General features: G+C 43.1%; 1 protein-coding gene across 1 annotated transcript in view; it reads right to left on the bottom strand.

Annotated features, from left to right (window-relative positions):
• The window catches only part of BARX2 (BARX homeobox 2), a 78,889-nt gene that overhangs the window by 12,982 nt on the left and 50,375 nt on the right, over positions 1-15,532 (bottom strand). The window contains exon 2 of the mRNA XM_003923511.2: positions 2,526-2,826. Coding sequence (XP_003923560.2) covers positions 2,526-2,826 — 301 coding nt within the window. The remainder of the gene's footprint in view (positions 1-2,525; positions 2,827-15,532) is intronic.

Here is a 15,532-nt window from a genome sequence, read left to right as displayed (position 1 = left end):
AAAAAAAAAAATTCTCTCACTTCTAAAAAATCAGCCTAAAGTGTTAGCCACGCGTGCTGTGGCCCATCAGACACACCACCATGCTACCACAGACAATGGCGCCCACGCCACTGGGTGCACAAGTTCATGAGGCTCTCAATTACATGCTAGGGAAATCAAAACAGCCGTGTCATACCCGGAGATCCCATCTGTTAGCCTCTGGTTCACAGACCTGTCTCCATCATCTGCCCAAAGAACCCCAAATGCACAGGTCTAAAACAGAACTCACCTGTCCCCACCTCAGTCTACCCTGTTCTCTGCCTTCCAAGTTCAGTTCATGGTATCCCTGTCTACCTGCTGGCTCAGTCCAGGAACCACAGAATTCTCAACTCCCTTCTTGCATCCTCCTGCAATATTGATTCTGCCAATTCTCTCTTCAGAATTGTCCTCCTCTCACACATGGACACAAGGAGGGGAACATCGCACCCTGGGGCCTGTCAGGGGGTGGAGGACTAGGAGAAATACTTAATGTAAATGACAGGTTGATGGGTGCAGCAAACCACCATGGCACGTGTATACCTATGTAACAAACCTGCACGTTCTGCACATGTATCCCAGAACTTAAAGTATAACAATAATAATAAAAAAACTGTCGTCCTCTCTATTCTTGCCTCTCTGTTCTCACTGCCACCCTTCGATTCAAGTCTTCAGTGATGATCACTGGATTCTCTCCTAACTGACCCCTGCTCTATCTCTGGCCTCTCTCATCCCTCATTTCTGGTGCCACCACAGAGACAATTCTAAAATGTAAATCCAGTCATGTCACTCCCGGCTCCTAAAGGCAGTGCCAACTGCTTAAACAACGAAGTCCACATCTCAGCCAGGCACATGAGGTCACTCCCAACTCCCACCCTTTGGATCACCTCTACCATTTCCCCATTCACACCTTAAACTGGAGATGTCCTGGACACTTACAGTTTCCTCCATATACCCGGGGAGACACAATTCTTTGTCTTGTATGTGCCAACCCCTCAGTGTGGGACGCCCCGTCCCTCCTGGAATCAAAGCTCTTCTTAAATTTTGCCTCCTCTGAGAAGCCTTCTGTAACCCCATCGCCCACGCTCAGCAGTAGCCTGTGTTCCTACGGGACTCAGCACCATACAGGAACCAGAGCCTGGCTTGCTGCATCCTGTAGTCATTCCTTCCCAGGATCCCTTTCCTTCACAACAAGCCTCTCTTGACTACTTTCTGGACCTATATTCTTGCCACAGTGCCCCAGTGGCACCCAGAACACTCTTAGCAAACTGCTGATGTGCCAGGTTAATGGAAGCAGAAGATAAATTTTCAGTCCATGATATACAGACTCCTCTGCCACTTAAATTTGTATCAAAGAGCTACTACATAGCTTAAGAGAGTAATTTGAGGTTCCTTCCCTTACTCTTTGATAGGACTGGTGTCCAACCTGATATGGCCAAGGCAGTAGGCAAAAGAAGAAGAGAAAGGACCTGGGAAATCTCCCCAGTAAATAGCATCACACATTAGTAGCTCAGTCCTCTCCAGACTTGGTTTGAAAGAACAAGATGAGACGCACACTATTTTCTTTTTTAAGAGACAGGGTTTCATCTGGAGTGCAGTGATGTAATCTGATGCAATCATACCTCCCTGCAGTCTCGAACTCCTGAGTTCAAGCGATCCTCCCACCTTAGCCTCGTGAGTGGCTGGGACTACAGGCCCATGTCATCACACCTGGCTCATATTTTAATTTTGTAGAGACTGGGTCTCACCATATTGCCCAGGCTGGTCTCAAACTCCTAGCCTCAAACGATCCTACTGCTTCAGTCTCCCAAACTACTGGGATTACCAGCGTGATGGCATATGTTGCAGTCGAGATAGTAAATTAAAGAAAAGGAGGTGAGGCATTGAGACCTCCCAGAAAGCAAGGGTCACAACCTCTCCAACATGGATCTCAGAGGGTTTTAAAGAAGGGGCTCTCCACCAGGTCCTCCTGGATCTCAGTCAAAGGGTTCTGACTTGATATCCATCAAATTCACCAACATGTCTGACCTCCTCAACCAAATCAATCCAGCCCTTCTCAAGCAAGAGCCAGGCCAGCAAACTGAGTCAGTGGGGAATTAGCAGGAGGCTGGGGAGAAGATTGAGAAGATCATGAATCCCAATTCCGGATCTAGTCCTCTGCCTCCGATCCTAAGTGTGAGTGGCTTAAAAGCCAAGCCGGTTTCCCAACTGACTGCCTGAGCAACAATTTGCTAAACTTGACCTTGTTTATTATACTGAAATAGTGAAGTTCAAATAAGAAGATAGAATGCTGAGTATAAGTTCAGCCACAGGCAGGCTCCAGGGACCGTGTGGTGGATTCATGTGGGCTGGGTTCTGTTAACCAAGGTTGAGATTACTTGAGCCAAGTGGATTCCTCCATAGCGCCCTGCATCACTGCCACAGTGCTCTGGCTCCGTGGCCCACAATCAGAGCAAGTCTCCCCTTCTCAAGGGCCTTAACTGCGAAGGGTCCCTTCCCTGTGTCCTCACCTGTCTGGGGTAGACAAGTACTTCTGCTTCTGGAATTTCTTCTCCAGGCCCATGAGCTGCAGCTCAGTGAAGATGGTGCGACTCCGGCGGGGCTTCTTCTGTCGGGGTGTGGGTTGTTCCGTCTCTGACTCGCTGCTGGCTAGGGCCTCACCCCCTGGGGCCTCAGCAGAGACCGCCTCGGCGACCGGGTGGCAGGACAGTGCCTGGGCGATTCCCGGGGTGGCAGGGACCAGGTGGGAGATGACGGTGGGCTGGCGGGTGATCACCGAAAGGAGAGGATATGCCCGCAGGGAAGGGGAGCCTGGAAAACAAGCAGGGAGGTAGGTCACCACAGGGAACCGTGCGGGGAAGCAGGCTGGGTCCTGCAGAGGGCTACTGGCTGAGGTCTGCTGATGGGCAGGGCCCTGCTCATAAGGAGGTACAGATGGAGGAAGGGGAAGGAGAATTAACTCAAGACCTACAGCTGCAGGGCGCGCACAGAGATCTGCTCAGCTTGGTGTGGGAGGATGAAGCCCACAGCCAAGAAGAGGTTCCTGCAAGTCCTCTGGTTTTAAGTGGCTCTTTCCCTTTTCTCTTCCTTCAGAATCCCGAAATTTTTGGTCCATGGAACCAAGAAGATGAAAAGAAGTAGTCAGAAAAAGCTGGAAACACACATTTCAGAAACTGAAATAGATTTGTAATATGCAAACTTCCTGAGAACCACCTGTGGTCTTTATAAAAAGACATGCTTGTAGCTATGAATTCCTCCTGAGAAGTCTGTGTACCTTGAATCATAGCATTTTTCAGAGCTGACAGGATGCTCTGGGATTATTTAATTCAGCTCCCTCATCTCAGAGGGAGTGAATAGCCCCAGAAAGGTTAAGTGAGTTGCCTATGATAATGTAACTAGGAGGAAGCAGACGGAGGAGTCAAACCAAGTTCTTCTGGCTTAAAGTCCCATGCTATCACCCCATCATGAATCACATGGATACATCATTTAGAAGAGGGAGAAAAACAGATTTTAATTCACATGAAAGCTCAGATTGGTGTGACTGGTGCCTCCAGCACTGTGTTAAGGAGGATTCTCAGTCTGGTCAGAGTTTGGCTGAGGAAAAGGTGCTGGGGTCGATGATTAACAATGTCTGCTATGAGCATGTGGTCGGGGCAGGGTATGGCGGCATACATACCAGTGATGTGCCACTCCTGCGTTAGGAATTTCAAGGCACAAGTCCTTTTCTGTCTAGCAATCTGTTAAATCGGTAAAGTTCAAGTAAAGCACTCTTTCCTTTCATTTTTCAATATAGAGCTTAAAATGTCTGGATCATTATCTATGTAAATCATTTTATCTCTCAGTTTAGTCATCTGTACAGTGAGTAAGAAAAGTAGCGGCTTCCAAAGAATCCTTCAAACTCTAATATACAAAAGGACCTCTCATCCTGCCCATCTGAGGAAAATGGAGACAAACCAGGGGCTGCCCTTCGGGATTCTGTCCAGTCCTGACAAGTGACTTCAAGGCCACGGCCAGCATCTGAGCCATCCAACATTAATACTAGCTCTGAGTTGAAACTGACTAACCTCGCAGAAGCCCAGGTACTCAGGAACTCAGAAGCCCACAGTACCCAGGTACTACCCCTGCTCTGCTCTCTTCTCTGGTATTGCGTTTCTCTTCCTATTCTTCCCCATGCCTTTGTTTGGACCCCAGTCATAGTTATTAAAACAAATAACTTCTCTTGTTCTTTGAGACCACATCTAGCAAGGCCCGGGAATGATATTTTATAGCAAGAAAATGAGGATACGTGGGCTTGCGGTTTGGATCTCACAGCCCGCATCCTGAAATGATATGTCTTGAAAAAGAAGCTGGAAGCTTCTTAAAAAGGCGTAAGATGTTTCTCATCTCAAATCACCTTACTTCTTTAATTCTGCCACTTCTTTCAAAAGAGACTATCTTCCTTTAGCAGGCTAATGTGTAACCTGGAAACTAAGAAGCTTATCATTGTAGGAAATGACTAACAATCCACCTGTAAGTAAGGCTTTGTATCACCTTTCTCTTTTGTAAGAGAGTTCAACATTTTTTTTTTGCCCAACATTGAACAGTATTTTGAAAGTGTGGTAATGTCTAGCATTGGCAAGCATATGGGGAAATAGGTATTCATGTGTTGTTGATGGGCATGTAAAACAGTATAATCCTTCAGGACAAATTAAGTAGTATCTACAATCTGAGGTCTATGTGTACAAAGATTTATGTACAAGCATATTCACTACAGCCTTGCTTATCATTGTGAATGGGGGAAATAACCCACATGTTAATACCTGTCAACAGGAAAATGATTAAATAAATTGTGGTACATCCATAGTAAGAACTACAATATAACCATTAAAAATAACTATCTAGGCCAGGTATGGTGGCATATAATCCAAGCACTTTGGCAGGCTGAGGCTGAAGGACTGCTTGAAGCCAGCAATTCAAGACCAGCCCAGGCAATAGAGTGGGACCCTATCTCTATTTTTTTTTAACTTACTTTTTTTTTAAGTAGAGACAGAGTGTCTGTTTCCCAGGCTGGTTTTGAACTCTTGGCCTCAAACAATCCTCCCATTTCAGTCTCCCAAAATGTTAGGATTATAGGTGTGAGCCACTGTGCCCAGCCAGAGATTCTGTCTCTTAAAAAAAAAATATATATATATATATATATATATATATATATATATACTGATGAGAAAGATCAATGAATAGACAGATAAACTATATATAAACTAATATGAGAAAAACACTAAAATATATTGAGAGAAATATATGATGTAAAATCATTTGTATTATTCCTTAAAACTATGATTTTTTTGTCTCATTTATAAATGCATTTTTAAAGTCTAGAAAGCTAGTTATCAAACTATTAACAGTGATAACCTCTGGGAAAAGACTTGGAATAAAACAGGATGAAAAGGAATCTACACATCTGCATCTAATCCTGCATTCAGTCCAGCCGTGAATATTACGAAGCATCTACTATGGGCTACACTCTGCTCTGGAAGCTGGGGAGATAACAATCAATACTATAAAGTCTCACCTTCATGGAGCTTGGATTCATGTGGGGAGGCAGATAACAAAAAAATAAACAAGCAAATACGTAAATAATGCCAGGTAGTGATAAACTATGATGAAAAATACAGCAAAGTGTGAAGATGGGGCAGGTAGGGTGGAGGGCAGGTCTTGAGGATGAGGAGTCAGGGAAGGCCATGGTGGGAAGAGGACCCTTCTGCAAGTAAGCACTCCCATGCAGAGAGCCTGGAGAAGGCATGGGACAAGCACCCCAGCCCCAGAACCAGCACAGACAAAACCCTAAAGGTGGAATGAGCATGAGTTCAAAGAAAGGCAGGCTAAACAAGAAGCCAAGGAGAGAAAATTGTGGAGAGATCTGATGGAGCCAGATTACACAGGGCCTTGTAAGCCAGGACAAATCACTTGGATTTTATTCAGAATGTGATTTTTTTTTAAAAGCCATTGGCAAGATGTGAGCTGAGGGAGGACACGATCTGACTGATGTCTTTAACAATCCCTAGGGCTCTGTGTGGAGGTTAGACTGCAGGGGCCATGGTGGAAGCAGAGAAACCAGTGAGGAGGCCAGGCCCTGTTCTTCTAGACCAGAGGCAGCAGCTACAGCAGTGAGAGCGGGTATATTTTACAGTTAAGTTTGAGACGGCTTGATGAAGGACTGAATGTCAGGTCTGGGAAGAGAGAGTTGCCAGGAGATGCCTGATGTTTTGGTCTTAGCAACTGGAGGCAGGATGGTGCCCTTTATCCATATGAGAAAGACTGGGCAAAGAGCAGGATTGAGTGGGAAAACCGTGATTTCTGTCTTAGACATCTTGCACGTATTGAAGAGTCAGTTAGATAATCAGTTAGATAGAGGTTGGGTAGATAGGAGTCAGTTAGATAGAGGTTGGGTAGATAGGAGTCACTTAGATAGAGGTTGGGTAGATAGGAGTCAGTTAGATAGAGGTTGGGTTAGAGGCACAACTCCTGGGAGTCTGTGTGGCCACAGGATTGCATGAGATCACCAAGGGAAGGAGTGGAACAAAGAAATGAAGAAATGCAAGCACTGAGCTCTGGGGCACACCAACATCCGAGGTCACAGAGAGGAAGAGGAGCAGGCGAGAGACACTGAGGAGGGGACAGAGAGGCAGTAAGAAAGCCAGAGTCTCTCAACACCTTCAAACCTAGATGATACTTCTGCATTATTTACATTTTGCATAGGCGTGTATTTTTTTTTATCTTTAAAAAAGGAAAGTTACATGAAGTGAGTTATAAGTTTCATTCTCATTCTGAAGTTTTATTTCATGTGTTCAGTTTGTCAGAAAGAATAATCATTTGTTGACCCTTGGTCCCAAGGAGTAGTTAAAACTTCATCTAAAAAGCTAGGCAAAGAAAACCAGTCTAGAAATTCCAGAAATTGAGTGTAAAATATGTTTTGTTTTATGACACTTCTGGTAAAACAAACATTGTGGGTGTTCTCCTGGAAAAGGGGAGCTCGTTAGCCCATTCAGAACCCAAAGATCTAGAGAATTTTCTCCATTTATGTCAAAAGATGTCTGGGTTCTTGAATCATATTCATTCTTTTAAAGGAAGCATCATTTAATGTGGAGAAATAATAGTCTTTTCAACAAATGAGGCTGGGTGTGGTGGCTCATGCCTGTAATCCCAGCACTTTGGGAGGTTGAGGTGGGCAAATCACTTGAGTTCAGGAGTTTGAGACCAGCCTGGCTAACATGGTGAAATGCTGTCTCCACCACAAATACAAAAATTAGCTAGGTGTGGTTGCATGCACCTGTAATCCCAGCTACTTAGGAGGCTGAGACATGAGAATCCTTTGAACCCAGGAGGCAGAGATTACAGTGAGCCAAGACCATGCCACTGTGCATGATGAGACTCTGTTTCAAAAAATAAATAAATAAATAAAATAAAAATTTTAAAAATCTTTAAAATTATTTTAAGAATGGTGCTGGAGCAATTGGACATCCACTTGCAAACAAAAGAAAAAAAAGAACCTCGATCTTGTAAATTATTTTTAAAATTCACTCGAAATGGATCATAGACCTTCAGTAGAAACAAAACCTATAAAACTTTTAGAAAGAAACATGAGAAAATCTTTGTGACACTGGGTTAAGCGGAAAAGTCTTAGTCATGATGCCAAAAGCATGATGCATAAAATAAAAAGGCAAAAAACCGGTCTTCATCAAAATTAACCATTTTTTGCTCTGTAAAAGATACTGTTAAGAAAATGAAAAAAGCTGCACATTGTAAGACCTGACAAATCTCACACATGACAAATGGTTTTTACCCAGAATATATAAAGAACTCTCAAAGTTTGACAATTAAAAAATAATCCCATAACAATGTGCAAAAGTTTTGAAAAGACACTGCCAAAGAGGTTCTATGTATGGCAAATTAGCACATGAAAAGATGTTTAAGATGATTAGTCATGGAGGAAATGCAAATTAAAAACCACAGAGATGTACGGTTACACGTCTGCTAAAACAATCAGCTTTTAATGAACTGACAATATCAGGTGCTGGTGAGGATGTGGAGCAACTGGAACTGTCTCCTTCATTGCTGGTGGGAATGCAAAACAGGACAGCCTCTTTGGAAAGAGAATTAGCAGTTTCTTATAAAGTTAACCAAATGGTTGCCATATGACCTAGCAAAACCCCCACTAGATATTAACCCAAGTGAAAAGAAAACACAAAACCCTGTATACAGATGTTTATAGCAGAATTATTAGTGATTATCAAAAACTGGAAACAATCCAAGTATCTCTCATTTGGAGATGGATAAACAAAAACTGATACAGACAAGCGATGAAATACTACTCAGAAATACAAAGGAATAAAACTATTGATACACACTGCCGGGCGCAGTCACTCACGCCTGTGATACCAACACTTTGGGAGGCCAAGGCAGGCAGATCTCTTGAGGCTAGCAGTTTGAGACCAACCTGGCCAACATATAAAAACCCTGTCTCTACTAAAAATACAAAAATCAACCAGGCATGGTGGTGCATGCTTGTAATCTCAGCTACTCAGGAGGCTGAGGCATGAGAATTGCTGGAACCCAGGAGGTGGAGGTTGCAGTGAGCCGAGATCATGCTACTGCACTCCAGCCTGGGTGACAAAATGAGATCCTATCTCAAAAAAAAAAAAAACTAAACGAAAAACTATTGATGAATAATGGATGAATCTCAAATGACTATGCTTAAGTGAAAAGGCCAGACTCAAAAGGCTATATGATTCTATTACAGGACATTAAGGAAAGGTGTAATTAGGACTAGAGAGTAGAGTGCTAGAGGTTAAGGATCGAGGAAGAGCTTAACCACGAAGGGGAAGCACAGGAGAACTGGCTGGGGATGGCGGAGATTTGAGAGGAGGTGCAAAGATTCTTTTTTGTCTTAATCATGGTGGTGCTTATATAACTTTTTGCATTTGTTAAAACTCGTTCTTCTACCAAAATAGTGAATTTTTACTAAATATAAATTAAAGGAAAATTTTAAAAGAAATTAAAATGTTACACACATTTGATACAAAATAAATTTAAAACAATTCAAAACTACATAAAGTAGAAGACTCCCCTCATTGCTTTCAACCCCAAATCTTAGAGATAAACTTACAGAATTGTTCCTACGTACATATATATGACCTAAATCCAGTAATATGTATGCTAATCTATTGAAATATATAGTTATAAAATGCTTATTTTACAAAATATAAATGTGTCACATTATTTTTTCTGAATGGATAGCCAAAACCCCTTATACCATATATTGACGAATTCAGTGACTTACAATGGCAGGGTTAAGATACAGTAAATTCCCAAAGAAATGAAGTTGGGAATTTTTGTTCATCAGAATTCTGGGAGTCTGCTGGGGAATTTCCATCAGCAGAATTCCAAGAATCTCCTGCTCTCCAGAAAAGCAGCCAAACTGGGGGGAAAAACTACCCCTCCCAAGGGCTGCCCTCTGTGGAGGTGGCCACAAATTGGGAACACAATGTATTGGGGACATTGGTGGGGAATGGGTGGGGGGAATAGAAAGTTAGAAAGCCGAGAGGACCAGACACATTTATAGAGGCCACTGTGCATTTGCACCCTGGGGGAGAGTGAAGGCTATTTAGAGAAGATTTCTGGAAAATATTTTAGGGACTATACTTTGTGAAATCCATGAATATACTCCTTTAAGAAAAACTAAAATAAAGATCTTCATGTTCAAGGCTTCTTTAGTCAGATTTCTGTTTTACATCCACTCGGCCATATGGAGCCCTAGAAATACTTGGGTTATATTATGTATACATGGGTCTATTCCCGGATGCTGTTCTGTTCTACTGAACTAATATATGATCCTATTATAGGATCACTCCACTTTAATGACTGTGGGTTTTTAGAGCGTTTTCTTATCTGGCAGAACGAGTCCCCATCTTTATTTTTCTTACAGAATTTTCTTGGCTATTGTCATTTATTTTTCCAGTTGAATTTTTTTTTTTTCATTAGAGACAGGGTCTCCTCCTGCCACCCATTCTGGAACGTAGTGGTGCCATCATAGGTCACTGTAACCTTGAATTACTGGGCTCAAAGGATCCTCCCGTCTCAGCGTCCTGAGTAGCTCCGTCTATAGGCACACACAACCACACCCTGATAATATTTTTTAGAGGTGGGGTCTCACTATGTTGCCCAGACTGGTCTCAAACCCCTGACCTCAAGTGATGCTTTCCCCTCGGCCTCCCAAAGTGCTGGGATTTCAAGTGTGAGCCACCATGTTCGGCCTCCAGTTGAACTTTAGAAATAAACTTGTTATACCCTGAAGAAAGCAAGTCTCACTAAAACCTTGATTGAGTTACACTAACCTTATAGATTAATTTACAGAAATGATTCTACTGACAATCCTGTCCTTTAGTAGGCTGAAAACCAATTGCTGGTTATTTTAAAATAAATTTTAGAGATTTGGTTCCATAAAGCTTAAACCTAATGAAAAAAATAAACCTTCACGAAAAAAATAAAAAACACAACTTCTGATGAATAATAGTGACTTTAGGCAACATCCTAATCACCAAAGTCCATTGTTCAACAATCTTGATCCAAAATTCAGCTCTAAGAGTGCACTCTCTCCCACTGGCTGAGAGTACTCCCGTGAAGTTGGAGGTACACACACAAAGCTACTGTGATGCTGAGAAACATTTCAGGATCTTAGGAGGACCACCATTGTCAATAAATAGAATTGCCATGAGGCACTGTCTTGAGCTCTTGGCATTTGATATGTGTCTCTAAAGTTCAGAAGAACAGGCGCGGCTGGAATGGGAGTTGGTGGGTAATGTGTGTGCTACAAACCACTGGATCTCCTGAAAAGCAAACCCATGGGGAGCAGAAAAGTGAGACAAAATATACTTGAGCCAGCTGCTTGCTGTCTTTTCTAATTTTAATATATGACTTGATTTCCAACAAAGTAGCATTGACCCAGAGCTTTAATTTCACAAAGCGCTTGCATTCCAACATTTCATACTCTTGAAAACAAGTACTGTAAAACAGTCCCACCATAAATCTATATTTTGACTAAAAATCAAACGCAGGTTTTAAAAACAGTGCAAAATTATAAATTAGTGCATACATTAGGAGACACTTCAGTTACTGAGAAGACAGATAACTTACAACTCTAAGCATGTCTTTCTCTTTCCTGAGAATTATCACAATGTGAAAATGTTGACTGGAGACAGCTGTCCTCCTCCCTTAGATCATTTACATACACTTGTGAAATTCAGGCACATTATCTGCTACTGAGAATGTGATGACTGTAATAAACCAAAGACATTGTTTAAACAAACTCAGTTTTAGTTGACAAAAGGAGTGTAAACATGACCCCATTGAACACGTTTTCTAATAGATGTTTTTCTTCAACCAATCCCCTTAACCAATGTTTCCCTCTAGGATGGAGATCACATAACTGTGTGTATCATTTACCTGGAAATACTTCCCTGCCAAATGTTTGGCCTTTTTGAGACTGTGTTTTTGGATTCTGGAAAACCCGAGTACATTAGTGGTTGGCGGATGCCGGGACATCCAGGGAGCTTGGGAGATACGGAGCATTTGCTAGGCTAAACAGAGTATTTTCAGTCACGCTGGTTCGGAAAGCTATCAGTAAACTCATGCATGTGAACATGCTTAGGCCAGGCATGCAGCCACTTCAGGGGTGCTGGTTCCTGGCACATCTCCTCCATCTAAGTCCTCCTTCATGGCAGAAGCCAGATCCCTGCAGCTACAGCTGTACTTGAACCTCAGAGCAAAATCCCCCAAGTATAGTTTCTGGCCTCACACACCTCCTGTGGGCTTCTCCATTCCTCCAACACTCTAGTCTCCAGATTGACTCTCCACACCCACATTTCCAGCTTACACAAGCAAGGGCCAAAGGTCTGAGTGGATAAGAATCTCTAAGCTGGCTGCTTGACTGATTTATGTTCCAGGAATGTGCGACCTATATATGCACAGAAAGCTTCAGAGGGACATTAACAACACACGTACAAAGACACAGGCCCAGAAGTATGCAGATAACCTGGAAGAGGGATGCCATGGGCAATTGGGCAGCAGTAGCTGTTTCCTAAAAAGAAAAAAACATAAAATCACCCACATCGAAGTATTCCCCTAAGCCCCCATTCCTACCAACGGGCTGGAAATTTGGGGTAGTGGAAAGAATAAGACCTCTATTCCTGACTCGCGCAGTGACCCTGAGCAGGTTACCAAAACTTTCTTAGTTTCAATGTGCTATAAAGTCAGGCCAAAATTCTGCCTCCTAGATTATTGGGAGGATTAAAGGCATTAATGAATCTGAAGTGCCCAGGGGGGACTTGGTCCCCTTTCTTTCCCTCCCTTCACTTGGTTTCACGATGCTCAGTGATTGAGCCAAATTAAAGTAGATTAACTTTCTTAACAAGAAAGCACACCTACTCATGAAGCATACATATGTATCTTCTCATCCTCTGCACATTCACATGCAAAGCGAGATTCAGCAATAGCAGAGTTGGCCCGTTTCTCTTTGCCCAGTGGAAGTCTTCCAGTGCCCTTGCAGCCATGTACTGAGACTGACAGCAACCAGGGAGCTCAGAGAAGTCAGTCAGCAGAAGGGCTCACCTGGCCGGACAGCTTCCTCAAAACTACCCATACTCCCACAGAAAAGCTTGAGAGTCCCGGGGCACAGCCCTTCACAAGATTAGTAACAGGCAAGGACGAATGGAATTGGGGGACACCAAAGTCAATTTCTAAAAACTTCAGGAAGGGGCCAGGTACAGTGGCTCATGCCTGTCCTCCCAGCACTTTGGGAGGCTGAGGCAGGTGGATCGCCTGAGGTCAGGAGTTCGAGACCAGCCGGGCCAACCAACATAGCAAAACCCCATCTCTACTAAAAACACAAAAATTAGCCAGTTGTGGTGGTGTGTGCCTGTAATCCCAGCTACTTGTGAGGCTGAGGCAGGTGAATTGCTTCAACCTGGGAGGTGGAGATTGCAGTAAGCCGAGATCACGCTATTGCACTCCAGCCTAGGAGACAGGGTAAGACTCCATCCAAAAAAATTTTAAAAAACCTACAGGGAAAACAGATACAGGGTGGTTAAAGTTACTTTGCCTTGTCTTATAAGGAGAGTGAGCTGCATCAAAGTAGAGCTGAGTGTCGGTAGTCAGCAGACGTAAAAGTTCCATGACTGTGTCCCCATACGCACAATCTGTAAGCCTGGGAGAGAGAACAAAGGGATGGAAGAAATACAAAGAGATTCTGAGTAGGCTTTTAACTGTGATTCACCAAGTTTGTAGTCCAGCAAGACTGAATGAAACAGATGCACTCTCTACAGATTCCGGCTTTGTGTGACTGAAGAAAACAGAAAATGTTTTAAGAGGCCAACTCAAAGGCTGACAAAATGTCTTAGCCATAAACTACCTCATTTAGAAAAGAAAAAAGAGGGGCCAGGTGCGGTGGTGCACGCTTGTAATATCAGCACTTTGGAAGGCCGAGGCGGGTGGATCACGAAGTCAGGAGTTCAAGATCAGCCTGGCCAACCTGGTGAAATGCCATCTGTAAAAAATAAAAAATAATAATAATAAATTTGAAAAAAAGAAAAGAAAAAAGAGGAGGAAGAGCATTTTGTGAGTGAAATGTAAATGAATTAGAAACACAGAATAAAATAAATTTATTCTAAAATCCACGTTAGACTGCCATGATAGAGACTCTGGAATAACCATCTAGTTAAATAAAAATTTAAGAAGGTTACAAAGGTTTAAAAATAAAGGGCAGAGAGGTGGAGTGGGGAGAAAAGACTGGGGAGATTTAGAAAAATGAAGCAAAGGACATCAGAGAGACCTTGGAAGGCTGATTGCTTTACACCATCTTTTCAGATTCTTCATTTTGCAGAGTTGAGCCAAGTCTTATCATATTATCCGGACGATGCACTAGAACTGTAGACACCCAAGAAACCACTCATCAATGCTGGGAGCTAAGTGAGATCAATTATGCTAACCCAACAGGTAGGTTTCTAGATCTTCTCATGCTGCCTAAAACGGCACACCACCTAATGCAGTCATCATCCAGTCTGCAGCCTCCACCACCCTTCAACTCCGTTGGCCAATGAGTGCATGGACGTGGCATGGTCTTTCTCCTCCCAGCCATGCTGTTTCTTATACACACCCACACCTACTTTCATCCGTGCTTCACAAGCACTCCCTGACAGAAAGCTGCCAGGAACAGCTGCTGTTTCGTACAGACAGAATTAATCATGCCTACCTTCGTGCACCCACACATTTTGTTTGTGTCCTTATTCACTCTTACTGAATTCAAACCTTGAATTAGGAGTTAAGTTGTTTACCTGTCTGTTTCTCACGAGACTGAAAACTTCTTCAGGAAAAAAATTTGAAACTCCAGCTTCCTGGTGCTTAACTCCATGCTTTATTGAACTGATTTTACCTGGAATCAGAATATCAGGGCTCTCCAGCCTGTGGTTCTGACACCTTTGGGCTCTATGACCTTGGTCCAGTCATATTTCGAAGCTTCTGTTTTCTCTTCTATAAAATGGCTATACTAATACTTCTCCACAAGCTTGGTCGAGAATAATATTGGATAATGAGTATGAAAGACAATGAAGAACTATCCCAAAAAGGCACTGATTTTTTTCAAACACCCAACTTAGCAGACCCAATGAATGTTCCATATTGTAAAGATGCCTCTGTTCACTAAGAAGTTACAACATTGTTTTGCTGTGCTAACATCTTCCAACCCTCTGCCTTATCCTGGCATTCATAGAGGCAAAGTCTACACACAAAGTTTCTTGGGAGAAATTCTCTGGTTCACTGTCATCATCATTAGGGAACTCTACTGAACAGCTACTCAGCTCTGTGCTGACTGGTAGAGACAAGAAGAGAAGCAATTTCTGATCTGTGCCTTCAAAAAACTAATTATTTAAAGGTAAAGAAGGAAATGAAGAAACATGTGGCAAATGTTGAGTGGCATAGGAACTGTAGGAATTCAGGGCGGGCTGCTGGGTCCTAGAGAACATGGTGCCTGGAGACGGGGTGAGCTGTGAAAAGAGCAGGAGCGGGCTTACAAGAGGGGAAGGAAGGGGATGGATTCCAGAGGTACTGCCAAGGAAAACCCAGTAGGATCTGGAAATGACCTGCAGGGGTGGGGAGAAGAGGGGCAGACATAGGAGGAGGAAGACTCAAGACTCTCGCGGTGACTGCTGGATTTGGGGCCATTGAGAGAAATCTGAAGTCTCCAATATGAGAATGTTTTGGGAGAAAAGATGAGGCTCACAGTCTGAGGTGACAATCAGACACCCAAATATCAGAGACGGTCACAAGCTGAGGCTCCCCAGGACTCTGAGATGAATGCACAAATTCACACAAATCCAAAGTCGAAGGATTAAAAACAGAATTCACCTCCCAAGAAGACAGATTTCAGGAACAGAGGGTGAAGGACTGAGCCATAGGTACATCTTCATCGACAGGGATGGAAAAGGAC

This window comes from Saimiri boliviensis, chromosome 6 (assembly GCF_048565385.1).
Source record: "Saimiri boliviensis isolate mSaiBol1 chromosome 6, mSaiBol1.pri, whole genome shotgun sequence".
NCBI classification, from domain to species: Eukaryota; Metazoa; Chordata; class Mammalia; order Primates; family Cebidae; genus Saimiri; species Saimiri boliviensis.
This window is presented reverse-complemented; position numbering and strand designations above follow the sequence as displayed.